The 26,337-nt window shown below is 40.0% G+C and overlaps 3 protein-coding genes across 9 annotated transcripts in view; 1 reads left to right on the top strand and 2 right to left on the bottom strand.

Moving 5' to 3' along the window:
• The window catches only part of FAM169B (family with sequence similarity 169 member B), a 47,555-nt gene extending 42,110 nt beyond the window's left edge, over positions 1 to 5,445 (bottom strand). The window contains exon 1 of the mRNA XM_009280995.1: positions 5,400 to 5,445. Coding sequence (XP_009279270.1) covers positions 5,400 to 5,436 — 37 coding nt within the window. The 5' untranslated portion in view covers positions 5,437 to 5,445. The remainder of the gene's footprint in view (positions 1 to 5,399) is intronic.
• On the top strand, positions 846 to 18,583 carry PGPEP1L (pyroglutamyl-peptidase I-like). 7 transcript variants are annotated; one of them, XM_009281002.2, is made up of 7 exons: positions 846 to 1,331; positions 4,796 to 5,084; positions 7,853 to 7,905; positions 14,622 to 14,738; positions 15,234 to 15,463; positions 16,485 to 16,572; positions 17,202 to 18,583. In XM_009281002.2, exons 2-7 carry the CDS (start codon positions 5,051 to 5,053, stop codon positions 17,223 to 17,225), a joined length of 546 nt encoding a protein of 181 aa, XP_009279277.1. In that variant the 5' UTR covers positions 846 to 1,331; positions 4,796 to 5,050; the 3' UTR covers positions 17,226 to 18,583. The 7 variants fall into 7 exon arrangements, with proteins under 7 accessions (XP_009279277.1, XP_009279278.1, XP_009279275.1 ...); XM_009281003.2 differs by having other exon boundaries at positions 17,170 to 18,583; XM_009281000.2 differs by having other exon boundaries at positions 846 to 1,120; positions 4,929 to 5,084; positions 16,485 to 18,583.
• A 6,631-nt stretch (positions 18,584 to 25,214) lies between these two features.
• The window catches only part of IGF1R (insulin like growth factor 1 receptor), a 195,594-nt gene continuing 194,471 nt past the window's right edge, over positions 25,215 to 26,337 (bottom strand). Inside the window, exon 23 of the mRNA XM_019472517.1 lies at positions 25,215 to 26,075. Within this exon, the coding sequence (XP_019328062.1) occupies positions 25,709 to 26,075 (367 nt within the window). The 3' untranslated portion in view covers positions 25,215 to 25,708. The remainder of the gene's footprint in view (positions 26,076 to 26,337) is intronic.

Genomic DNA, 26,337 nt, shown 5'->3' with positions numbered 1-26,337 from the left:
CGTGGGCGGCTGGGGAAACAAAAGGACGGGGGAGGTGACGGTAAACAGTCTGGCGAAGTTTCTGTAGGAGCGAAGGCTGGAGAGGCGAGGGGAGGCTGGCTGCAAGCTCCCGGCAAGGTGGCCGCAGGCTGGGAGGGCAGCCCTCATGCTCCGCCGGCAAGGCCCGGCCTTCAGCAAGTGCCAGCCCAGGAGTGCGTCTTAACTTATAAAACTCTGAACACAACTTACAAAGTCTTCATTTAAAAGGCCCAGAATGACAAACCATAGAGCTAACACCAGTTTCTTTAAACTCAAGTGGCAAAGGAAGAAGGTTTATGAGGGAAAATAAGTACAAAAGTGACATTTTTATAGCATTCTTCAGCCATGTACTGCAGTGATCATTGTCAATATGAAAGGGACTTTTGGAAAACCTAGGCAAGGGGCCTGCTGTTCATTATTACAAACCGTAAAATTGAGGTACAGAGATTAAAATGAAGACAGAGTTGTCAAAATTAGAAAGTAGGATCCAGGTGTTGACTCCTGGAAGCCTTCCTACCACAGGTGTACAATGGCTTATTTCTAAAATCGCAGACACAAGTATCAAAGTAAAAAACATGAAGAGAAAAGTACATGGAAATAACAGTATGCACAGAAACAAACTTACCTTTGCCCTTACACCATCCAGGAACACCGCTGTGACCTGGAGGCAAGGTTTCAAAACAGCTTCTTGAGTGCTTCACATTATTGTTATGTACTCTATTGCCTATCAGCACAGTGACCAAAAACTCCCTAAGGTTGCTCCTCCTTTCAGATGGTTTAAAACACATACTAAAGTAGATTTGTATTTTCTTTCCTCAACAGGACAAAGCGATCTCAGCCCATACACTGATGCTCTCAAAATAGCAGCTGTCACACAACCACGCTTTACAGCGCATCAGTGGATTTCAGCACGTTCTCGTGATCACTTGCAGCTTTGTACCCTCCACCACTCCCCATGTCACACTCAGCCCAGAGCTTTGGCTGTGCCATGGTCCAAGGCCTAGTTTGATGCAGCATTGCCATGTGACCTTGCCTGAGTTTTACTGAGAAAATTGTTAAGCTATGAGAAAGTACATGAGCTAAAGCCATGAAAGACAAGAAGGTAAAGTCACAGAAGCGTTGTTGTTGGGATGACAGTAGTTAGCTGGTGAAAGGTTCAAGAGAAAAGATACAGAAAGAAAGAAAAACAGAAAAAAGATAACTCAGTAATGCTGAGGATCAGCCCATACCAACAAATGGTAGAGACCAACTTTCCCCAGCATGTTGGAAATATCCTGGCCAGCTAAGACTCATCAGTCTTCTTATCAGGAGTGGTAAGCATGTTTAGCCTAGTAATCTGTTAGTCCTAGCTATCTATTTTGCATATTAGCCGATAAATAATTACTTAAATTGTGTGTATCCTGCTTGCAGAGTCTCTTTGTGCATGGTAAATGATGCCTGAACAAAAGCAACCCATTGATCATGAGTTGCATGCTCTCTTGCTAAAGTACTTTCTCCCTGCATTATAAACTATTATAAACAATTAAAAATAAAATTTAAAAAATCTGTCCATACACAAGTTAGTTTTGCTAATACTGCAAGATGACCAGAACTGACATTATAACAGCCACCCAACAGCTTGGCTACATTTAAATTACATACAATTTCCATTTTTTCCATTATTGCTAAGCACTGGGTATACACCAATGGCATCGACTGCAGAAGAACTAATATAAATAAGGCAACAACATAAAATATATAACACTTTCTATCCAAAAAAAGGTAAATGAAATTGCTATTACATTTTTCCATTTACCATTTCCATGAAGGTTGTTAGAGAAGAGGCACTGGTCCACAGGGAACAGTGAGCTTTACACTGAAATGTTTGTCTCCTCTCTTTTTGTGACATTGCATTCCATCTACCTAAAGACTAGCTTCCGTCTTTCCTGAGGATCATCTATTTTTATTAGAATGGAAAAGAAATACAGTGTTAGATCCTTAAATTTCTATTTAAAGTCCCATTATAGTTTAATGTTAAATAGCATAACAGCTTGATTCCTCCCTCCTCTCATTAAATGTTGAACAGCTGAGATAAAAATTGGAATATATTAAACACTTAACAGTTTAAAACATTGGTCAGTGCCTGCCAATAACAAGAAATAAAAAATCTATATGTAAGTAATAATAAAAGAGATAAAAATTAAAGAGCTGTTTCTAAATGAAGGGCCATATTCAGTTCTTGTTACCGTCAGTACTAAAAAGCTATTCGAGCAGTGTTCTGGAAGTTCTGCAATGTGGTCAGAATGCATTTGCAGAAAATACATTTTTCTCTTACTCAGCAGTTCAAATAATTTTTAAATGTATCAGACAACTGTACAGAAAAATATTCAAGGTGATAACCAGGGCTTTCATAGTTGAGTTGCTTCTATTTCCTCTTTACCTCAAGATGAGTGCCATGCCAATCACATTTGTGTATAGCAAGAAGAAAAACAACCAGTGTTCAGCTGAGTCAGCTGTCTCTGTGAGTTGCCTTCAAATATCCAGGGCTTGGTTTCTTAATTATGGATGGGGAGATTAATTTGCACAGACCTCAAATATCCACTGACTTGGGTATCTGTTATGGGCACATATACACATGAGTGCTAATATTAAAGCTACAATCATATTTTCACAAAAATTTCAAGAGTCGCTTCGACTTCAGCTGAAGAAATGCTAGAGGAAAGAAAAGGTTTCATTTCTGAATAAAATTCTCCGTAGAACTTAGACCTAACCGAAAGATTTTTTTTTTTTTTGAAGCTACCATATCCTTTGTTTTCTGCTTGTTACAGAAATGTAATGCAGCTGCAATACATGCATTATTCCTCCAAGTATACTACCATGCACATAAAGCTTGGGAACAGAAGCAATCAATTAAATCAGTGCAAAAATAATTTCAGTGCACTTCAGATTCCTGGTTTATTCAAACCACGAGCATTCCTCCCGCATTTGCACAAGCATGTAACAACACTGGAAAGGTCTTGAAATCTTTACTACCAAATCAGCAAACCTCTACTTAGGGAAAGGGACTAACTTAACTGTTGAAGACAATACTTAACTGATGAGTCATTAAAAAGGGTCTTCGGGTTTTTCCCCCCACAAATTTCTATCAGCTTCTTCATAAAGGATTAGTGAAATAATCTTCCTTGGTCTATACTTTTTCTACTCTCTTTTGCCAGTTGTGAAAACTTTGAGAACTAGTACTACAGTCCGAACAGATAATACCAGTTGTTTTAGACTACATGGATCTAATAGACTTATATCTACGCTATGCAAGAATACCTAATAAAATACCTAGTATTTTACAGCATTCAAGCAATACCCTTCATATGTAACTATAAAACAGCTATAATGTCCCAAACAAAACACGTAATTTCTCATGCAGGAAATTAAGTAACTATAGACCTTAAATCTTGCTTTATTCCTTGAATATGCTCTGTTCATTAGACCACCCTGTAGCTAGATTTTTTTTTTCTTAATTGATAATATCTATCAATTTTTTTCTTTAAAACAACCCCACAAATCGGAAATAACTATGAGAAGACTGGTATGTCATTGTCCTGTTCAGTATCATAGGAAGAGTTTTACTAACTGGTCACACAGAAAAATTAATTGATAAAAATCTTAATTGACAGAGGAGAATGAAAGACTGTAGCATTTTAGATGTAATTCACTGATGTCAGTGGCAGATTTTGCCTTACTTAAAGCTGCAGAGAGTTCTGTGTTTACTGTATTAGCTGCTTCTTCAGCCTCAGCAGCTAGCAAAAGTTAAGTTTGCAAGTTGTATTAGTCAGGGGAAGAAATGGATGGTGAAATCAGGGTCTTTTTATTTAAAAGAATCCACAAATTTCTTTGTGTCTCAGCACAGGAGGATTTAAATGACAGACACAGCTCATAGCTCCAAACCTCATTCAGCCACCACCCAATCCAAGAGATTTCTTCAGGGATTTTTTTTTTTTCCCCCCTTAAGGTCTCACAATTACCATCTCTCTTGAGATTATATAGTGGCTTTCTATTCTTAGCATATTTCTCCCCTCCCTCTCTCTCTCTCTCTCACACACATACACTTCCTACTCAAAACAAGACCCAGCGAAACCCTCTGCCCACATAGTTATAATTCCCAAGAGAACTTTCATATGCTTTTGTTTTGGGCAGTGACAATGTGCATATGTTTTCATTCCAGGCCCCCTATTGGTTCTCATGCTGTAGTTTAATGAAGACAGACCAGCTATTAAACTCAGCAGTTTCGGCAAGCTGTAACTCAGCTTCTAGAGTTCCTTTGACCTTGCAAGTTGGAGTGAGATTTTTTTTTTTTAGCATGTTGCCTATTCAAGGATATTACTAAGTAAATGTTTTGGTTTAGCAAATACATACATTTTCCTATGGGTGTTTGGTTTTAAAAGTATAAGGTGCTTGGACTCTAATAAAGAGCATGAGATAAAGATCAAGGTTAGTAAATTAGATAACTGCTGTGAAAAGGAACAGCAAAGTTACCCCTGAGTTCTTTAAGTTAGTGAGAAAAAGTCTAAGATCAGTGGAAATGGACAGATATGTTTTTGTAGTTGAGTCATTCCTCACGATTAAAGTGAATTACAACTGTGCTAAAAATAGAATATCCACAGAGATATAATAAAATTGATTCAATTAGTTTTCTGTTTAGTTGTACATAAACAGGTTTCTGATGAAAAATATTGCTGGATATTTTGCAAGAAGTTTCTTTAAGCCTTTCCTGTTCTTCCTAAATACTATTGCATGCCTGAAGAAAGGAAAAGGAGTTCGGGGCAGTCCCAGTCAGTCAGCTGGTCAGTCAGACTTCTATCTTTAACACAGAGACATAACAATTTTTGCTTTGAAAGTTACATGAATCACAAATCATCCCTGTCATGTGAATCCAGACACATCACAGTTTGAAGAAAAAAAGGTGCCCCAAATGAAGACGTTTGCCACAGATACGTGAATTATAATACTGTTTGGAACTGAAAGACAACAAGGTTTTACCTTCTGGAGCATAGATTTCATGGATTCAAATTCCAACACTGTGGTTGTAACTGGTAAGATTTTTATTTTATTCTTTTAGCTAGAGATGGTATGCACACATGCTTGATCTTTGTCATAAACAGTTCCCTGGAGGGAAAATCAGTAGCAAATGGTCATACTAACAATTCCAAATGGAAAATAACTTGCTGCTGTGCCTTCCTAAGAAAATCAGATGCATGTCAGAGGAAACAGACTGCAGTCTGCCCTCTTTACTGCCATCCAGTTTGGTTTGTTGTTCATTCTCTCCATGTTTTAATCTTTGTTGACATTCTCTCTGATCCAAACCACATAGCTCAAGGCAGTGCAGGCTAGTATTAGATAAAGCTTACCCAAAAGGAGCTCTGAAGCAAGAAAACCAGGTTGCATCACAATGTCACATAGTCAGCATCCAGAATTAGAGCAACACATGGCAAGTTTCAGGGTCTCAGTTTCATGGCAAGGTAAGGGAGATTTAAACCGGAGATGCTGCCTCATCACTACTAAACTAGACCATTAAATTTAAATATACCAAAGGAGCATGCCTGAACATGCAGCACAAGGGACCAAATTTGGAGTGTCTCTTGCTGGCTATAACTACCACTGAATCACAGTGGCAGAACCACCAGCTAGAGACTTCTGAGCTTTAAAAGGTTAAAGCTCTTAAGAAATGCTGCTACTCTCTATTCCTCTTGTTGCCACTGGCTCATCTAAAGGCAATCATTACACATATCTTGACATGTGAGTTGCTGTATAATTTTCCACTGCAGGTCATCTGAGGACATAGGAATGAGGTTGAAGCTACATCAAAGAGATTTGCATCTTGCTGTGCCACTGGCTCAAGGCAAGGCAATCATTACACATATCTTGACATGTGAGTTGCTGTTTTCCACTGCAGGTCATCTGAGGACATAGGAATGAGGTTGAAGCTACATCAAAGGATTTGCATACTTGCTGTTTTCAATTAAACACTTTTTTTTTTTTTTTAATAGCTGCAAGATGGGCAGAACTAGTTTGGCTTGCTTTAGACATAACTGCAGTTGAACTGAATGGGAGTGCGGAATAGAGCAAGAGGAATTTGCTAACCTCTTAAAAGGCTGACAATCTGGTTCTCTCCTATGACATTTATGGCACGTACCCTTGTTGGACACACTTCTTAGCACCTTATTAGTTTTTTCCTCCCCTTAGATGCCATTTAGGTGCAGAAGTCTACTTGTTCAAATAGTTTTAGACTAGTGTGTCCTGTTAAAGACACAGGTGCATCTTTAAGCTATTACAGAGATTATCACAGCATGCCTCTGTCACATTTTCACCTGCTCATAATATAAACCTGCTGGCAGTGAGCCCAGTTTATTACATATTGCCTAATAATATTCAGCCAGTTAGCTCTCCAAGTTGTTGCAGGTATTTCAGTACTGTAAAACTCTCTTACATTTAGTCATTTCTTTTCATAGAACAATTTTATCCTAAGCAGTTGTTTCTTATGGCCACCACTGAGATGCATGTATTTCATCGTGAGCTATTTAATAACTCTACTATAATTCTGCAGTTCACACACATGTACAGAAACATGCACAACAACCACAGCTTCAAAATGGAGTAGGTGCCAACCTAATTTTGCTCTGAAAGCAGAGTGGGACCAGTGAGGTTTTCTGTTTCCTGTTAATGTGCAATGAGTACTATTTCCCCTGTTCCCTCCCCATAGGACAAACTTAAACCTGGGAAAAACATTGCCAAAATTATTAGCACCATCAAGCTTTTCATAATATTAAAGAGAAAAGACTGAGCAGTTATGAAATAAGTATTAACAAATTAAGAAATGCTTAAAGTCTAGCATTAATTAAGCTATCATAAGCCTGCATTTAGGCTTAATTGTCCCCACATACAAATACCTTTCACTGGGCAAAATAGCAATCATATGCTGTGAAGTATTTATTTGTCCATTTAAGGATTTTTAAATATTTAAGAGTTACAGCATTAAAACCATTTCACAAACTCATTTTCCTGCCACCCAGTATCTAAGACTTGGCAACACTCTGGATGAGAAAGAGTAATTGAAATTAATAAAGATAGTGGGAGTTTTCCATCAAACTTTTTCATGACAAAATGCCCATCTAGCTAAAAATTTTTTTTTTTCTTTTTATTTAAAAAAAGTCTTTCACAAAAGAGGATGCATAAAATTAAATGTATTACTTTGAATTCAAAGAGTCCTTTCCCTTTCCTCCTCTCTTTTCCTGTGGGGAAAAAATGAAGGAAGAGATTTTATCCAGCACCACAAAAAGCACATTTTCCCTGACAGAAAACTTAAGTTTTCATTATTTGGGATTTTAAAAAAAAATTACAAATGAAATAAAATTTTACTTTTTCAAACATTTTCATTAAATATGCATATCTTCATCTTCATGAGCTTTAACAATAAGAATAGTACATTGACCGTGACCTGGGAGCATGTAACACCAGATCTTTTAGTAGTGGTATCTCTATGGATGGTGATCCTTGCCCAAAATCATCATTTACATGGTCTGTCCTATTGGCTCCAGTACATTTACCAGCTTCAGTTAAGGCTATCTCATAAGAAAACCTTGACATGAATAAAGATTGCAGGATTAGTTCTTGTATCAGTGCATATAAAAAATGAACATCCTATTCCTTTAAGTGTTATAAAGGCTAAATCCTATCTAAAAAACTCAACCTCCATAACCAAAAGTATGAACATAAAGAACAAATATGTGTATGCATACATGTCAGCACCTAATCTACAATTGCAGAGCAAGCATAGGTTAAAAGCACCTTTCTTTCTTTTCAGGTTTTGGTCCCTTTAGACAATACCTGGTTAATTCTAGCTGGGAAGCAGTAAAGGTAAGCATAAAAAAAAAAAAGGGAGGGAGGTGTTTTATTTTGTGGAGATCCCAATACAAACTGTTTTCAGGCTTTCCATTCCCTTCAAGAAAGTTATTTCTCACGACTCATTAAACAGAATTGTGCCTCATGGAGCAGACTCCCAACATGGAAGAAAGAGGATAATTAAGAAGTGAAGTATTATTTTATTTGCAAGAATTTTTTTTGTGCTATTTAAGCACTTTTCAAAATATTATTCTTAATTTTTAAAAAGGGTATTTTTTACCCAGGGAGCCTTCTCTCTAACTAATGCATATGGCACAGGTTCTCTCTGTCTTCAGTAAACAGATCATCTCATACCACAACTCATCATGTCTGTGTGAGGCGACTTCCTTCTCATGCAAGTGTAGCCTATTGAATTCTCACTGCGTATTTCAGGAACACAAAACCAAAAGCATGCCAATTCTAAGTATGTTTTCACATCTCAGCTTTGGCTTCCACTCTCAAATGACAGTGAACTCTACAGTTAAAATTGAAAACAAGGTCATTCAGATTTCTTTCGCCTCCATACAACTTGACTAGCAGTAACATGTCTAAGATGGAGTCTTGAAAATTTCTGCTTATTTCCTAAGTATGTGTATTAGAACAAATTTAGCTGGGTGATACAAAGACATGGTTTGGATACCTGGCTTTCAGCATGAACTTTTATGTCACAATTGTTTATTTTCAAATTATTGTTTGTGTGAACCCACATTTCTTGGGACACACCAAAAATTTCCACAAATAGATTATTTTTCAGGAACAGGATCACTTGTTTTTAAAATGTTATCTAAGTTTTAATAATAACATAACTTCTCTCTTTAAATATACCTTACAGAATAAATACCCGACCATTGTATGTACAATTACGTCTGCTACAATGAAATAATTTACTAGTTTGGTACTCTAGTACTCTACCTCAATCTAAAGTGTGAAAGGTGATAGTATATATGTTCAAACAGTAGGAACAGCTGCAGAGATTTGCTGAGCATGTGTAAAAGTCACATCCAAGGTTCATTCATTCTCCCTAGCACAGACAATGGCCTTTCCTTGAGTTCAGTTACTCTCATAAGGTATTTATGAACAGAGTTATTTTGAGAGGGTCTTTCACACAAGTTCTTAGCAATTCCAAGGTAGAAAGAAGGTTAACAATGAAATCTGAAACTAGTTGGGGAACAGTCAAGGTAGTAAAACTGAACTGGAAGATTGGCCCAATATCTGCAAGAAACAACAGATAATACTGGTAAAAATGGAAAGCAAGACACGTAAAACAAACTGAGGGGACTATGTTCTATTAAGGAGACTGAAATCAGCCCATAAATACTTAATTCCTCGGGACACTGAAATGAAAAAGGTAGCTATAAGAAAGTAGTAGTAGTGATAGAAAGATGATGGCTCTACAGGACTATAACCGTGTTACAAGTTTTGGTGACAGCAACTGAAGATCTGTCTTGAAAATGAAATGCAGTCAAGCCAAAACGATTGAAAAACAAGGAGCTAGTCTATTTTTCCAAAGACCAAAGCTATAGCAACTCCACCAACCTATACATATTTTCTATTTTAGCTTTGTTGGGTGAAGAATGCTGAGTGCAACTTGGTGTTTGGAAAAATAAATCTATTACCCACTCAAAGTCATGAGGGATGTTATCCCTGTAGGCTAACAAGAAACAAAAATACTTCTGTGATACCTTTCCACACCCCAGTCCACACAGGAGACCCATAAATTATCTTAACTCCAACTTGACATGTGCCACACACCACAAATATTTGTCAGTTGACAATGTTCTTGCTCATTATTTCCTGATTCCTATTGGTTCTAATTTTGGGTGCAAGCTCATACTCTTCTGGCTGAAAATAAAACATGTTCTTTATCTGCAAGCAAAACAGCCTAAAGCGAAAACGCACCGATGAGATAAGTTTTCTGTAACAATGCCATGCGCTGGCTACGCCAGGAAGTTATATAACAAGGGCTACAGCATTCCATAATGAAACAGATGTCAGTCCTTGTGTATGGAGGAGAACAAATCCGTTTCCCTCTGATGTGACACCCTCTGTGTGGAATTAATTTGTATGCATACTGGGGATGCTGCTTTGGTTTCCTATTCCCTGGCAAAGGTGGTTAATCCAGACAATTCAGGGAAATTTGCTGCAAATCTGGAAGTACTTTGAATGTTGATAGGCTTCTTCACACTAAATAGCAATCTCATGGTATTGTTCCATTGGTCTTGTTCACATGAGTAGCCCTATGGTCTTCAGGAAGCTTATGCACATATATTAAATACAGCAAAATTTAGTATTTACATCTGGAAGTAATCCTGTCTTGGCTTTGGGCTTCCTGCATGGATCACTGAAGTGACATAAAGCCCCCCTGCCAAGTCTCTTTTCTGAGAACAAGCAAGAGCACACTCAAACTCATCCTCAAGAAAGTACTGGGCAGCGAGACGAGAGCTACTAAATATGATTGCTCAGGCTTAATGCCTTTGTAGCATTATCTAGAACTATCCTAATTACTACCTCAAAATGAACTGGGTTCTTAACAAAAGCCTGGATACCATGGCAGCCTCAGTGATGATGTAATGCTGACACATGTCATTTTAAGAGTTCATATCCCAGAAGGGTCCTCACACCAAAAGCATCCAAAAAATACATGGTAACAGGAGTCCCAAGGTCCTAATTCTCAAAGCATAACCTCGCCCTCCATGCTTTTTGAAATAGAGTCTTTGCCAAAGAGCAACGGCTTCACTTCTGTGAGCAATGCTTGCTCCTACACATAACTGCTTCCTTAAGATCCCTGCTACTAGCTTCTCTGTAAGATGCTGTTACGCTCTGCCTTGCTGATGGCATCAGCCATTTTCCTGAACCTCTTTTCTTGCTGTAGGAAGGCTGAGAGATTGATCCAGTGCGCACACAGCCCATTCCGATAGTTGCATCCCTTCTATGCCCTCACTGGGCACTCAGAAAAATGGTTGTGTGATACTGTTTCTCTTACAAATGAACTATTTACTACTACCTTTTTGGTGGATAAGCCAATTTCAATTTTCTGAAATCCCCTGGAATCGGATGATAAATGTTAATAAAGCTCTCCAAATCTCTATTTCTGCTGGTTTAGAAAGAGTATTTGTTCTGAATTCTTGGATTTCTTATTGATACTATGTAGCAGTGCATTGTCCCGCATTGCCTGTTTTATAATATGAAACTGTAATTTTCGAAGAATGTGAGGAGTACCTTGTTTTTGCATGAACCCAAGTTCTCATCAGAGCACAAGACGACTCACACACAAGGCATTCATCAGCATTGCATCCACGGAGTTCTCATTCCTCAGCAAGTAGCCCTCGAGTGTTCAGGGAAAAGGATAGTCAAATGGATCTGAAAGTACAGGTGAACCTGTCAATTCAGGGTCATCGAGAAAAGCTTCAGAGCTTTTATAGGCACTGTCACATGGCCCAACATGGTTGTCTAGCACTAGAAAGACAGCTTCTTTTTTAGAAACCTGTCTCACTAAGTTTTTCATGGTTCTCATAACTCCACTCACCTGAAATACCCTCCTAAAATACGCACGAAAGCTCCACCAGCAGCACTTTTAACTCCTGAAGCGCAGGACATTGTCTCTAAGGGAAAACACCACCAAGTATTTACTCCGCATTTGCTGACAGATCACATTGAGTTACCATGATGTGTTAGTTCTTCAGCACCACATGGGACCCTCAGAATCCCAGATCCCCCAAATTATTTATTCCATATTACAGATTGATGGTCCCAACTAATAACCCTTGATCTGACCCTGTTTCTGTGTCTCCTCCAGAAACTCCTGTCTGGCACTTGGCAGCTAAATAACCTATCGGGGCAGTCTACCATCAAGGTCAAAGTCCCCAGTTAATAGGGCACAAATCTAAGTTGAGTGACAACATTCATAGTAATTAAACTGTTAGTGCAAAGAACAGGTCACATTTCCAACTGCTTCTGGGAACTATGTTTGCTATCGGGAGATGAGGATCAGATCTCCGAGTGCAGTTTTTCATCCTGCCACTGACCACGTGGTCTTTGGAAATTTGTCATTTAATCCCTCTGTCTCTCTCCCTCTCTGCTTTAGTTTCATCATCTATGAAACTAAGAAGACATTGCTATTTAGTTCCTTCATTTCTGTTCTGGAACTTTCTTACATCCCTAAAGCTTTAAAAAGGTATCTGCAGGATTAAAAAAAAGACCCAAACCCAAAACCACCAAACAACCAAACAAAAAAATCTTTGTTTGCAACATCCTTGCAGACTGACTGGGTCAACTGATAACTTACGGTTTTCTTCCGGCGCCAACACAAGCCTTTTTGAATGAGGTTCACAAAATTAACATGTGCAGCCCCCTGCCCGCCCCCCCTTCTTGGCAACCCAAATCAGTGAAAACTCAGGCAAACTTACTGAAATTTTCTGGAGTTTTCTAAAAGTTCAAGCTTCTAACACCCCGTGTGACACACAACCACCACATCGGAGCACAACTGTTCTGTGCAAATCACTTCTCTTTGGGGGAGGGCTGTGTAACAACATGGGCCAGAACTCCGGTGGACGGGGACTATGACCACAACTCACCAACAACTCAAGGTCATCAGCTGATAATGCTGGATTTAATTTCCCTTTTAGAAAAACTTCCCAACAAAGAATCTTCACGCTTTCTTTTCAACCACTTCTCCCACAAAAAATGTCCTCCAAAGCTTTTGTCCTCCTTTGAAGTTTCCTTTGCTGTTTCAACTACAAAAGACAGGCACTTGTTTACTGAATTAACTCACCAGTGTGAGCTCTAGTTTCCAGATGCAGTCATGCTCCTCCAGCCATCTTCAGTCTCTCACCTTAAATGCAAAAATGGTTTTGGTTAAGGCTGAGACTTGGCTGAGGCAAGGAACAACCTTTTTTTTTTTGTTCCATGTTTGCACAACATCTGGTCTAATGGGGTATAAGCCCATGGTTAGGATTCTCAGCCAACGAAGTAATACGCATTATTGGCAACATGCTGAAATTGCCTAGGACATAGCAAACCATCTTCCTTTGACACAAATTCTTAGCCCTTTGCTATTGGCCAGCTTCTGGTTTTGTCCTGCACAAGAGTATTTCTGCGTGTTTCTCCCATGACAAATGGTGACAACAGAATGTCAATCCAGAGAGCACGAGAGGAGAACAGCCTAACAACTTACTTTGGGTCTCCACATTCTGTACCAACGTTACGGGTAGTCGAGTCCTCTAAGCCTTACAGATAAAAAGGAAGAATCTCATTAAATGTTAAGATTAGAGATGCTTTAGAAAAGAAAATGCTAATTGTGAACCAGCTGGCGTTTTATTTTTTGGAAGCTAAGACACAGTACAGCATTCTTAAGCAAGATGATGCAATGGTCTCTCAAAGACTGTCAGCGCCCAGAGGAAAAAAGGCTGGCACTGTTCTCTAAATGTGTTTACTTCCCTGCAGGCATTGTTTCCTTGCTTGTGTCAAATAGTTTATTGAGCACAGCTAATCAATGTTTCCGCTGACAAGAAAATTGGAACAGTTTATATAGGAAGCCAGTGTTGAAGGGCAAATTTCCCAGTTCGCATGGCTTAGAACTGTGGGCCTCATCCGCCTGAGAATCCTTAGTGAGGAATGAAAGCTTGAGAAGACAATGACATTTAATAAAAAGTTACAGGTTTCTTGGGCTAATCGCATACCTCTGCTGCTGACTTTTTGCCCATGCCCCCCCTTAGAAACTTCACCTGTGTCCTGCTTTGGTAGTGGTCTACTCAAATGCAACAGGGATTTTCAACCACCAGTTCACTTTTCTGGGACAAAGCTTTCTACCTCAGACGCGTTCCTTCTGCATCCTGCCATTGCAGCAGCCTACCTTCTACTTTAGCCCTATTCCACGGGCAAAATAATTTCAAGTAATTTCCACGTGACGTTTATTCTCCAGACCGCCTTCCAACCATCTGGCCAGTCTGCTGCTTTGAAGGGCACCTTTGTTTCTTTCGCCTCAATCCTGGGCGTAATTTTTGTTTCCTTTGGGAAAAGGTCCCGTGTGGAATTTCAACTCTACGTAAATGACAGAGAAATAACATCCCAATAAGTGACATTTCCTTTTACTAGGGGACCATGTTCTAGACCAAAGAAGAAATTAAACCCATTCTAAATGTGGCCTTTGTCACGTTGACAGTCACGTCCAGCAGAGCTTACCTGAACCAGTTCAAGCCAGCAGATCGCGTGTCACTTCAGTGGACAGCTAATGTGAATTCTCCCTCATTTGTGCCTCTTGACAGTGCAGGTTTATCTACTAGATTTTTCAGAGGAACAGCTCTTACCTGTATCAGCGCCTATTTAGATGCTTTAAAGTGCGGACCCCTTCCGAGAGATCCTGTATTTCATGGTTCCCCACGGACCAGTCCCTAAGCAATAACCTCTCCCACCCATTGGAGACTGAGCATCCCTTTGGAAAACACGACAATGGCTCCACATGGACGTGACATTAGGAAATTGGTCAGCACATTTTAGTCTCTTTCGATTGAAAAAGGGAGAGCTACCACAAGACAACTGAATCTCACGGCAGACCAATGTTTAGGAACCACGGGCTTAGACAGCATTACATTGCTCTTTCGTATGTTTTCTCAGTTGGATCAGCCCGATTTCTTTATTACAGTCTGAGAAATCCAACGCTCTTACAAGTCCATGGTGGTTTTTCATTAACACAGGAGCTGTCCAAGAGAGGCCTTGGTAAAAACATAGACCTCCGTATCATGCAGCTGCCAGTGGTTTACCAAAAAGCAAAGGAGCAAGTCTTCATGATATGGACAACTCTTCAGCCACTGGTGAGTGATTAGGAAGTTACACCATTTTTCCCCTTCGTTTATGAATATTATTATTCTGAGTGGAGCTTTAAAAAGATCACCAAGAGTGCTGCGCAGTACGTGCATCAGACAACTCTGGAAAGTGACTATTAAAACTGTGATAAAGGTTTCAAACTGAAATTTGGAGCACACAATAATTAGTCATGTTTTAACCCCATGCCATTTAAACAGCGTAATTGCACACTGAACAAGGAAAAAAACCCCACCAAAAATTGCAAAAACAGTACCACAGCTCTGAAGCCCTGAGCTGACTAGACACAACGAAAACAAACTAAAGCATAATTTTGTTCTCATTTATAATCTCTTATCAAAGTTTTCTTTAGGCATGAGCTACAGCAAGACTCCCTACCTTGAAGCCAGTATTTCACACAATGCTTGGCACTATTGCATTACATGTTTTTTAAAAACAGGTCTCGTTTTTAATTTCCTGTTATTCACTCTGGTGGGAAAAAACAGCTTACTGTTCACGTTGGGCTGGCTTCATCCGCCAAAGCAATCATCATCCTTGAGCAGTGTGGGAAGAACAAAGGCTACCAAGAAATGGATGCTTGTGGTTTTCACCCAGAAGGTGGCTGTTGCATGCTAGATGGCCCGGAAAAGATTGAATCTACAATTAATATGAAGACTCTCTGGAAAAACATTTCAGTAGAAGGGATTGATATAATCTTTTCCAGAGATGCGGGAAGGTAAACATTGCACATTGGGGTCTCGCGTTAAAAGCAGAAGTAACTCAATCAGCTCATTTAACCTTGAAGAATCTTTGCAATGACTTTTCCTCCAACCAAAATCACTTTGAAGCAAAGTCTTCAGAGGGGCGCAAGTATGAAAATGGGATAAATCTACATTTCATGTAGAGCAGCCTTCATGACAAACTGCAGCCAGTAGATATTTTTCCAGAATGTAAATATTTCACGTAGAGCAGCCTTCATGACAAACTGCAGCCAAACTGCAGCCAGTAGATATTTTTCCATAATTTGTAAATTATAAAAGAAACAAGGTTCAACGTAGCGCCCCCTGTGACTAACAACCCCAGTAAACCTGAGCTGTTAAGGGAGTCTGAAAGCAATAGTGACCAGTAGCAGATTTTCATCTGTTTTTCCCAACTGGGAGGGATACAAAATACAAATACCTACACTGAAGAACAGAGCAATTACAGGTACCTTTAGAATTATGTCTGTGATCTCATTACGTGTTTCAGTAGCACTGAAGCAATTTTCTATTATGCTAGTCTTCATTTAAAAGGAAAACACAGAAAATGATCTCATTTTAAACAATAAAAATCAGCTAATTTTGGCCCTTAATTTCAGGGTTTGCACCTGCAAGTTAAAAGGTGACAAGACAAAAAAACCCTACAGATGGTGAGACAGTATGACTTACACAAAAAACTGTATTATGCAGTTGTAGTTCAGTAGGCTGTTACCTTTCCCATCTCGCACAGCTTATAGAAGTCTAGAAAGGAATGCACGTCTTGTGATTTTTTTTATTTAAGGTTCCCTCTGGGTGGGTGTCTGAGAAACCAAACCATCAGATAAGGAACATTTGTTTCTCACACTTGGTTTATTTCAGCATTTCCTTTATTCACTAAGCAAATATGTTTTTAATAATTTCATAAACCAGATCTGGTTTGGCTACTTAAAGAGTATTTAAATGTAATCAAAGTTTACTGTTCCTTAATTCAGGTTTCTGGTTTTGTTCTTAATATTGCAGGTATATCTGTGATTACACCTACTACGCGTCTCTGTACTATGGCAGTGGAAGGGCAGCTTTCATCCACGTGCCCCCGTTATCCAAATCGGTAACAGCAGACCTTCTAGGAAAAGCATTGCAGACGATTATCTTAGAAATGTTGAAACAGTGTGGGGAAGAAAGGCAGTAAGATGGATCATGTAAGAAAAAAAATGAGGATTTCTTAGAATGCAATGCCTTACTCTCTTAAATGAAGCAAATCTAAAGAGTATTTAAAAACCTTACATGAAGGATTTTATATTCCATGTTATTTTCAGCGAAATTTCCTTACAAAACCCAAACAACTGTTTAGATCTCTCTCTGGTGTATAAAAAGCTTGAGAGAAAAAACGAGTGATTGGCAGTCTGTATTGCTAACAATGATAAGGTTGCTTCAGATTTAAGAAAGCGTGAATCTCGACTTAAAACATTTTCGATGCTTAATCCTAGTTCTGATGGTTAGAAAGACATTAATAAAGACTTGCTGAACCAAGATGGATGCTTACAGCCGTAAGGACGTTCAGCATTGGACGCCTGTAACAGAGGTCCCCCTCGGGCCCTGTCCAATGCAGAGAGATAGTTCAGCCATACAAAGTGCCCACATAAAAAAAACGTAAATATAAACACATAGGGTTCCTGTTACGTTAAGTTTTATAATTCTCTCTTAGTGACCTGCTCTAAATGCTGGTTTCTCCATCAGGAATGGGCTGCGAACCCAGAGTGACTTGAAAGAAAGTAAACAACAAGCTGGAATCCAGCAGGAACTGTAACGCTGTTAGTAATTATTTGGGTCTCAACTGCCCGCAACCACCACTTACCCAAACGCTCAGTGCCTCTCCCAGAGGAAAACACCGTAGTCCTTCCACAGAGCACAGCACAAAGGCAAGAGTCTTTCCGTAGAACAGGTCACGGCGACTCAGGGACTTACGCCTCAGAATCAAAAAGCTAACTTGTCCCAAGAAAGGCAATCATTGTGTGCCTTTGTGTGCTGTGGCACGATGTCAGTTACAAAACGGGAACCAAGCGACATCCCAAATTGTAAAACTTGGAATCGGACAGTGACAGATCACTTCCGTGCTTCCCCCCTGCCAAGCCAGGCTCCTCCACGTCTCAAACAGAGCTATGTACAGAAGGACTGCGCCATGAAAGCTGGGTACGACAGAGGTTTACAGCACCTCCCCTGCAGCACGCAGGTAACGCCAGTGCACGCTCCCCTTGACCATCTTGCTAGCACCACGATAGACAAGGATGAGATAAAATTAGCAGGCATTTTTCAAAAACAGTCACTAGAACAGGGCAGCAGCAGCTTAATGCGGACACCTGGGATTTCTCCAGGGAAACAAAAGCCCGTTCCTCAACCATCACGTCAGTAAAAAGGACAGCGGACAAACCCAACAGCACGGACAGCTGGTGGAGCTTTGGGCCACCATCGTGCCTTATTTCAGTCAACATTCTGATGACAAGAGTCGGAGCAACTGGAAACGCCAAGATAATTCTAGTTTTCTTGCCACTGTCTTTTCCAACGACTGTTACAGAAAACTGATAAGCACGTGCTGGCTGGCTGAATCCTCACCTATGGATTGCTGTAAGGGCAAATAAGCGGGTTTTCTTCGAATAAATAAATAAATAAAACAAACCGCTTACCTTATTCAAGGGAGCTACCTACTGCAAAATGGGACTCGAAGTCCCATCGAGAAAGGGTCCACAAGCTCGGTGTCACTGGATGCGAATACTGTTGATTGTACGTGCCAACATAACGGCAGTACTGACCTCTAGTAAGATTTATCCAGAGGAGTTCAATTAAACGTGGCCAAAAAGGGCAGAAGAAAAACAGAGATTTACTCTGAGTTTTCCAACCTGTACATGCTTCGCATAAGGAGCAACAAATTCAGAAACAGGCAAATGCATACAGAATTCTTTTATTTAACTTAAATCATGTAGTACTGAAACTACTAGAAAAAAGCAGAGTAAGAGAAACTAAAGGAGCCTTAGCTTCAGCCATTCAAAATAGACAAAGTTTCTTCTTTTCATAATGTAAAGAATCCCGAGTATATCGCAATAACAGGAATAAATTCTTACAACAGAATATACAAAAACATTTTGAAATTTTTTTTTAATCTACTGATTCATTTTAATATAAACACAGGAATTTCTTTAGGAATAATTTATACACAGCAAGTCTTTTTATATAATAAATTGGCCATGTTGTTGTTTAATTTTCTCTTAAAAAAATTTAAACAAGAAAAATTGGAAAATGTTGTATTTGCAACTGCATCCATTCCTTAGCACTTTCTAGTTTTGTTTTTGTCCCAGAGGTAGACAAACTCTGGCCAATCCTTTCATCTCAAGCCTCACTGGTTCAGAAAACAGAAGAGCCGATTTTTAAACAGTATCTGAATCATCAGAACCCTTCAGCAACGTGGTTAGTCAAATCTGGGGGGAGTGAGGGGGAAGGGATCTTCAGCATTCTTAAATAAAAATAAATAGGGACCCTGCCTTGCTCCTTTCAACAAAGCTTCAAATGGTGCTCGGCATCTTTAGAGGCCGCGTACAAACTTTTAAAGTGGTAAGAAATCTGCAAATAGTTCTTCAGCATTAATTATGAAAACCATCTTCCCTCTTTCTCTTATGCAGTCGCATCCTTCAAACCACATGGCCACCGTAAAGCAGGTACTGAACAGCACAAGTGAGACTGGGTAGCAGCAAAACCCGTTCTGTTTCCCCGACCAGTGAGGTTCCTGTAGTCCATTACGTTAACTGCCCTAGACAGTAAAGTGAAACGACCAGTTAAGATGATCCCACCCCAACCAGAGGGCTCTGGAAGACCAGGATACTGAAGATACAGAACATTTCCCCACCTCCTTTATTCATCTGCTGTATACTGGGACACGAAGCTTGGGCGGGTAGGGGGAGAGGGACAAGCCGTGAATTGGACAAGTTAGCGATCCTTTTTGGCATATTGTAAAGCTAGCTAGTAAACTGGTACCATCAAAAAAAACCTGATCACGTACAGACACACCCATACACAGACACAGAAAAGTGCCCTTAAATTATATTTTAGGCATTTATAAACTACAAACATTTTATAAAATTATTCTATGTACTTACAAAATGCAATGAAACATTTAATTAGTTCTTGTAAACCAGATCTTCGTCGACTGACTACCCGTAATCTACTGGACTTAAAGCCCTATTGAAAATGCTAATGGTTACTAATCAACAAAACTAATCAACAAAACGCATACAAAAAAAAAAAACCCAAAAAAAAAAAAAAAAAAAAAAAAAAAAAAAAAAAAAAAAAAAAAAAAAAAAAAAAGATGAACACACACGCACATGCACACACACAAACTAGTGATAGTCTTAAGGTACTTGCGGAACAGACCAACTGTAAGTTGAGACCGACTCATACAGACCGATGGTAACAACCGTTAACTCTTGGCAATGAATTTACCGCTCCAGCTGGAAAGTCCAGAGGTTTATTCACAAGTACCAACGATCAGAATTGTGATACCTGAGCTCTGACGCTGTCCCACATACCAAGCTCAGGAAACTACCTCAAACTTCTGCCAAGCCCTGTGTCTTTGTAAATACCCATTTCCGTATCCTTCGATTTCGTGTGTCTCCACACAAACATTTCGCAGTTCTGATTTGCCTGGCCGCGCTCAATTTCAGAGGCCCTTCATCGTCTCTGAGCAACCAGTTTCTGAACTGAGGTGTCCTTTGAAGCCCTCCTGCCTGGTTATAGTTCTGTATCTTCAGCACCCCCGGCCACTAGTGTTGTTTCTACACACTGTTCTTGAATTCCTGTCTGCACAACTACTCGTGGGTTAAGTTGCAATATCTGGCTTTTATCACTGGTTAGTAAGGAGTGGATTCCCTCGCTCCTTCCTCCACTGTTCTTCAGCCCAGTGATTAAATACATGGTTGACAAACAAAATAACAGGAAACAAGTGTTACTTGTACTAATGGAATGGAAAGGGTTTAAATATATATATATCTATATTATAGATATACATATGCAGATATATATATGTATATATAGATATATATGTATGGAGTTATACCAACAATAGGAGCGTTGTTCACTTAGACTCAGACTGTACCGAACACCCCTCAGCAGCTCCCAGAGGACCTGACAGCAGTTCCGTCTGGTGACCAGTCGTCCTGGGCAAACTGGGCTTGCTTTCCTTTGTTTTTAAAGACCAAGAGGAGCATCAGTGCGAACATGCCTAGAATCATACGTCACTTAGAACCAGCTTTAAAGAGCAGAGGCATCACGCTGAGAAAGACTTGGTGCACACAGGCTGGCCTCACACTTTCCATCACGCTCGGCTTCTGTGTCTAGTTTACCGCTCCCCCAAAAGGGCGCCTTACTCAGTGCCACGCAGCCGACACTCCTCTGTTTACGTAGGAGCCACGTTCCTTTGCAACCAAACCACCTTCTGTGCCACCAAGCAGCTTTGAAATGCGAGTCAGGTAAGAACAGTGGCCGAGCACCAAAAACAAAGCCACCTGCTCCCCGCAGTGATGCCAATTTGTTATCCTACTGCATTAAAACATCTTGGTACCATTTGTCAAAGCGCTGGTTTTCAGGGCTGGGTGGGCTTTTGTTTTTAATTTATAAACAAAGTGGATTACTTTAACTTTATTCAAACATAGCTGAAGTTCTAAATAAATTTTCCATACCAGACAAGCCAGTGGTCTCGGGGAAGAACAACATTACAAACCATGTTATGACTCTATCAAGCCAACATCAATTCTCAGTTGTTCACATGCACAAACAACTTGATTTACTGTCCAAGGGAAGTCTGCATGAAAAACCCAATGTGAATAAAGCTATTCAAAATGCACAAAACATAACAAAAAAAGCTATGGAAACAAACAGAACAAAAAAGGAATTAAGCTTGAATTGCAAACACAGAACGCAATGGTATCATGAAGGTGGTTTGGTCCAGGAGAGCTGACTGTCATCACGCGTGCGTACGTGATGTCACGTGACTGTCTTCTACTGAAGTGCTTTTTGAAATGTTTATCGTGATGGGTGCTACGTCATTAGTGTTTCTTCCTAATGCATTTTAAAACCACCTACACACAACTATAAAAACCAGTAACTTGGACAGTTTTAACAAAACCCTCCTAGCCAGCTGAAAGATCTGAGGATCTCCAGTTGTGGTAATCAATATGTGCAAGAGAGGGGAATAGTCACTGCACCAAAAGGTCACCGGAACCTAATAAAAAATGGAAAACCAAAACAACCTCGTAAATGTTTAAATTTTGCTGGTTTCTCAGGGCTAGAGAGAAGCGCTCCCTCCGAAGTCAAACTCTGTAGTACTTAACCACAGCGCTGTGTATTCAAGAGGCCGTGTACAACTCGAAGTAGCCAAGCACCACATTATTCAGATACCACAACCAACACCTGCATGAACAGCTGCCAGAGTTGGAAAAAGAGAAACATTATACATCAAGTTGATGGCAAGCTCGTGTTAGTCCTGTGTGCTTGTAAACCAGTTACACGCTGTCAGAGGGCGGTTAAAATTTGATGGGTGGTCCATCAGAATCCACAGTTACGAAGCATATGAACGGGGGAAGAAAAGGGAACTGATTTTTTACTGGCACGTTAAAAGAAATCAATTCAACGTTAGTTTTGAAAAAAAATCAGTGCTCTCATCAAACAGAAGCAGCAAAGATCCAAAGCTGTAAACTCGATGTAGTAGTAGTATCGTCAGGCAGCCCGTGACAGGTTCTTTCACTGTTTTTTTGGTCAAGAAAGCAGTGCTATTGCTGTACGAGCCAATTTATTTTTAGGATTCAGCCAAATGTCTTTTTGGTGCTTGTGGTATCTGAGGGAAAACTGGCAGGAATGACTTAGCCCATTCTACAGGACAAATAGAAGGACCATTCCCTTTACGCTAGCAATTCCTCTGGACCTTCAAACATTGTCAACAATTGACTTCTCTAACAGATTTCATCAAATACTCATAATTTGAAGTCCTTGTATCAGGTCAGCTACGTCTCCGCTCATCTAAACACGCAGTGTTTTGTTGCTGACCTGAGGACTGCTGTGACAGCACATTAAAAAGCCTTCGCGCTTCCTTAAAGAATGGTCACCTTAAGTCAGACAACTCTTGGATTTCTCCTCACAATCATGAATCTGAGCCAAAAAATTGGACAAACTCCTTGGAATTGAGGCAAATATTCTGAAGTGACCCTTTGTGACAGGCAGTGACTGTTCCCCTCCAGAACCTAGAGCATGTGGTATATGGAGTGAGAGGTTACCAGTATCAACGGCATATATTGGCTGCTGAGAAATGTGAGATGTATTTTTTGTATATACACACATATAAAAAAATAAGAGTGAGGTAGATAAATGTTTGAAAAAAAATCAAAAACTGTCCCCCTGTCATACTCAAAAACCCTTATCTCAGTATTTAAATTTATTATGGGGCATCTCTACAGTGATTTAAACTGATATCACAAAAATAAATAAAAATCCTACATAGAATACCTTCTTAATTAACTTTTTTGTCTTTTTCATTTTTAAAAGGGAAAAATAACTATGGGACAGAGGCAAGAGAAGATAATGGGACCTAAACTACACAAGCAAAAAGCACTACAAACTTTTTAAAATCTCCAGTCAAAACTAGCAATCAGTATATTTTAATTCTTTGTTCTTACTCAAAAAGATTTAAACATTTCCATCCCAGAACCACCTCTTCACTGCCATCATTTGGTTGGATCAGTGCTAAACAAAGGCTTAGATGCTGTAACTAACGTAAGATGAGCAACTGGTATGACTCCCTGGTTGTAGACTTTCTGATGGCCCACTCCTTCCCCTTTCACCAAGGCTTCTGCAACTGAACAAACAAGCTTACTCATTTTCTTTTGTTCTGAGGTTTGGTCTACGATTTAAGCAACAAGCTTGTACTTGTGCAGGTTTCCATAGCTGCCAATGCTTAACTGTTTGCTAGCCAAGCCACTGGCCCCAGCTATGCGCTTTCCACCCGGCCCCATGGAAATGGCGTGGTGGGTTTGTTTTGGTTTGGTTGGGTTTGCTTAACCAGGGGTGCGAAGTGCAGCCCAGCGTGCCCTCCCTGAGGGCTTCCTCATTAGGAAGGCGAAGGGCTGGGGTTTGCTGGAGCCAGGTGTTCGATGGCTACCCTAAGAATGCCTGGCATCACCAGCTGCAACTGGTATAGCTCTCATTCACAGGGCAGAAGGGTTAAAATAGTCTTTTTAAAAATCAGTGACCCAAAAGCCTGGTGTCTGCTGTTGTACCCAACAAATAAAATAAAAAAAGTGTGTATGTGTCTGTGTGGGGAGTGTGTGTGGGGATGGGCGGGTGGATGTGTGCCACAACCAAAACAAGCGGGGAGGGAAGGAGGGGTAGGACCCTTGTACAACAATGAATATAAACACTGAACAAGAATGTACTAAATATTTAACCTTTTTTTCTGACCTGAGTTTGTATCATGCCTTGCACTGTAAGAGACTCACATGCTGTCTGGGCAGAGGTTAGTGGGAAGGAAGGAAAACCGGGGTTTAAAAACACCACACCACAGCACTGCTAGAGTGTTTCCGTGCGGGGTGTCCCTTCTTTCTCCATATCCCCCTCAAAAGCCCTGTAGCCCACACAGCCAAGATGTTGTAAAACAACTAATGGGGGGGGGAAAAAAAAAAAGGAAGAAATGTATTTATAAAAAGGCATTAAACAGTTCATGGCAAATCATATGAAAGGTATCAGTTACTGGGAAGGAGGAAGTAAAAGTTACACACTATAGTACAAAGCATAAGAAAATTTGTTGGAAGTGGGAGGGAAGGGAAGGGAAGGAGGGCAGACCTGAAGGTTTTCATAGATTAAATCCACAAAGATAAAGAACAAAAAAAATAGCAGCTTTTTTCTGTACAGACATATAGATGAGTATCTGAACCGTAAAAAAGTTATAAAAGTGACACAAAAGACAATGTGTATGCAAATGATCCATGGTCTAACATAGAACTGCAAGACCCTTCGAGAAGTCTTAATAATAAAGAGGAAAAGGTCAACAAAGCATCATATACTTGAATCCGGTTACTGCTTTTTTTTGTCTTCTCCAATTTGTGTTTCTAGGTGTTTTTTTCCTTGCAAGCCTGTGAAGGAAGGCAGGCTGCAACGATGGAGATCTCTGCCGGTTATTTTCATGTTTTTCATGTTTCATTTTTGGCGTGCGGTTCACTTTTTTTTGTACGAAATGCACGTGTTTATTTAGCTCACCACTGCCAGTTTTGTCCAGAATTCATGGGGATGGGGATAGGGGTGGAGGGAGGGCTGTTTCTTTACCCCATCCCTTTTATCTTCTCCATCACAAGAAAAAAAAAAATCACATTTTGTCCAGTTTTGAAAAAAGATCTAGACAATTTGATTTTTTTTAATTTTTTTTTTTTTTTTAAATACCAGTGTATGCATGAATAGAATGTATTGGTCAGGATCTCTTTTAAACAGAGCAGTTGATTACTGTGCTCCTTCCATGCCTACAAAAAAAAAACAAAAACAAAAAACAGAGAGTTCAGTTTTTTGGCAAAATTTGGCAGCGTTGAAAATGGTAACAACCTTGGACGAATGATGGCCCTTTTTTATTCTTTTATGTGTTCCTAAAAAGATTAAAGAGCAACATTAAAAATCCAGTCTTTTTAATTTTTTTTTTTTTTGTGGTTTTTTTGTTTGTTTGTTTGTTTTATAAAGACCTACAGTGTTAGGCAGGTGCTTGCAAGGGTACCGGGGAGCCACCTGGCCTGCGATATCTTTGATCTGATAAAAGTGCTGTACGGTTGAATTTGCACGCAGATATGTTTCCCATTATGAAGCAAAGAGAGAGACAGAAAGAAAGAGAGGGAAGAGAGAGGAGAGAGAGGAGAGAGAGGAGAGAGAGAGAGACATCAGATCTCAAGTTTTCTGTTGCTATTAAGTGTTAACATTAGAGTTTTAAAAGGCCAACTGTGCGCCCCATGAATGGAGTCCTTTACTGAAACAAACATCTGCTTGCATATTGAAAAAAGAAAAATACGGTAACTTGTTTACTGAAAAAAGGGTTCTCCCAAGTGCAGCTATGGCAGTTCTGAAGATCCACTGAGGTACAGTAGGCTTTTGAATATATTGTAATTTTCTTTCTTTCTTCCCCCAATGCATGTGTTTTTCTGTGTTTTATTTCTGTGAGATTCTGGTTCTAAGGATCAGCAGGCCGAAGACTGGGGCAACGGTAAGGCCCTCTCATTCTTGCGTCCCCCGTTCATGTGTGCGTACGGCTGTCTCTCCTCGAAGCTGGCCCGAAGGACCACCATGCCTGGGCCGTTCTCGGCTTTGTGTCCTGAGTGCTTGTCAGTGGGTTGGAGGGTGGAAGAGGGATCTAAAGGAATGCTCTCCATGTTTTCAGTCTCCAGGTCAAGCTCCTCTGTATCCGGAGGCTTGTTCTCTTCACTGTAGAAGAAGGAGACCTCTTTGAATGCTGGATCCAGCTCGTCTTTAATGCTACCGATTATTTCCAGGAAGGAGGGCCTCATTTTCGGATTGTACTGCCAGCACATGCGCATCAATTCAAACCTGGACGGGAAACACACAGCAAAACCATTTACTGAGGTGTTTTACGAGCCCCGGCTGGAGCCCAACCAACTGTGACTGAATCAGACCACGCATTTTAGAAAATCATTCAATTCTGATGGAAGACGAAGTGACAGAATTTTTACAGGCCGAGATCCCCATGTCACATTTCAACCTTCTTTCTAATCGCTGATTTACTTCTATAGCTCCTATCTCAACCTTCTCCACTCCCTTCCACACACTTGCCCATAAAACAGTCTCATGG

Source organism: Aptenodytes forsteri, unplaced genomic scaffold (assembly GCF_000699145.1).
Source record: "Aptenodytes forsteri isolate BGI_AS27 unplaced genomic scaffold, ASM69914v1 Scaffold564, whole genome shotgun sequence".
Lineage (NCBI taxonomy): Eukaryota > Metazoa > Chordata > Aves > Sphenisciformes > Spheniscidae > Aptenodytes > Aptenodytes forsteri.
Note: the sequence above shows the minus strand (reverse complement) of the source record. Positions and strands in the feature narration are given on the sequence as shown.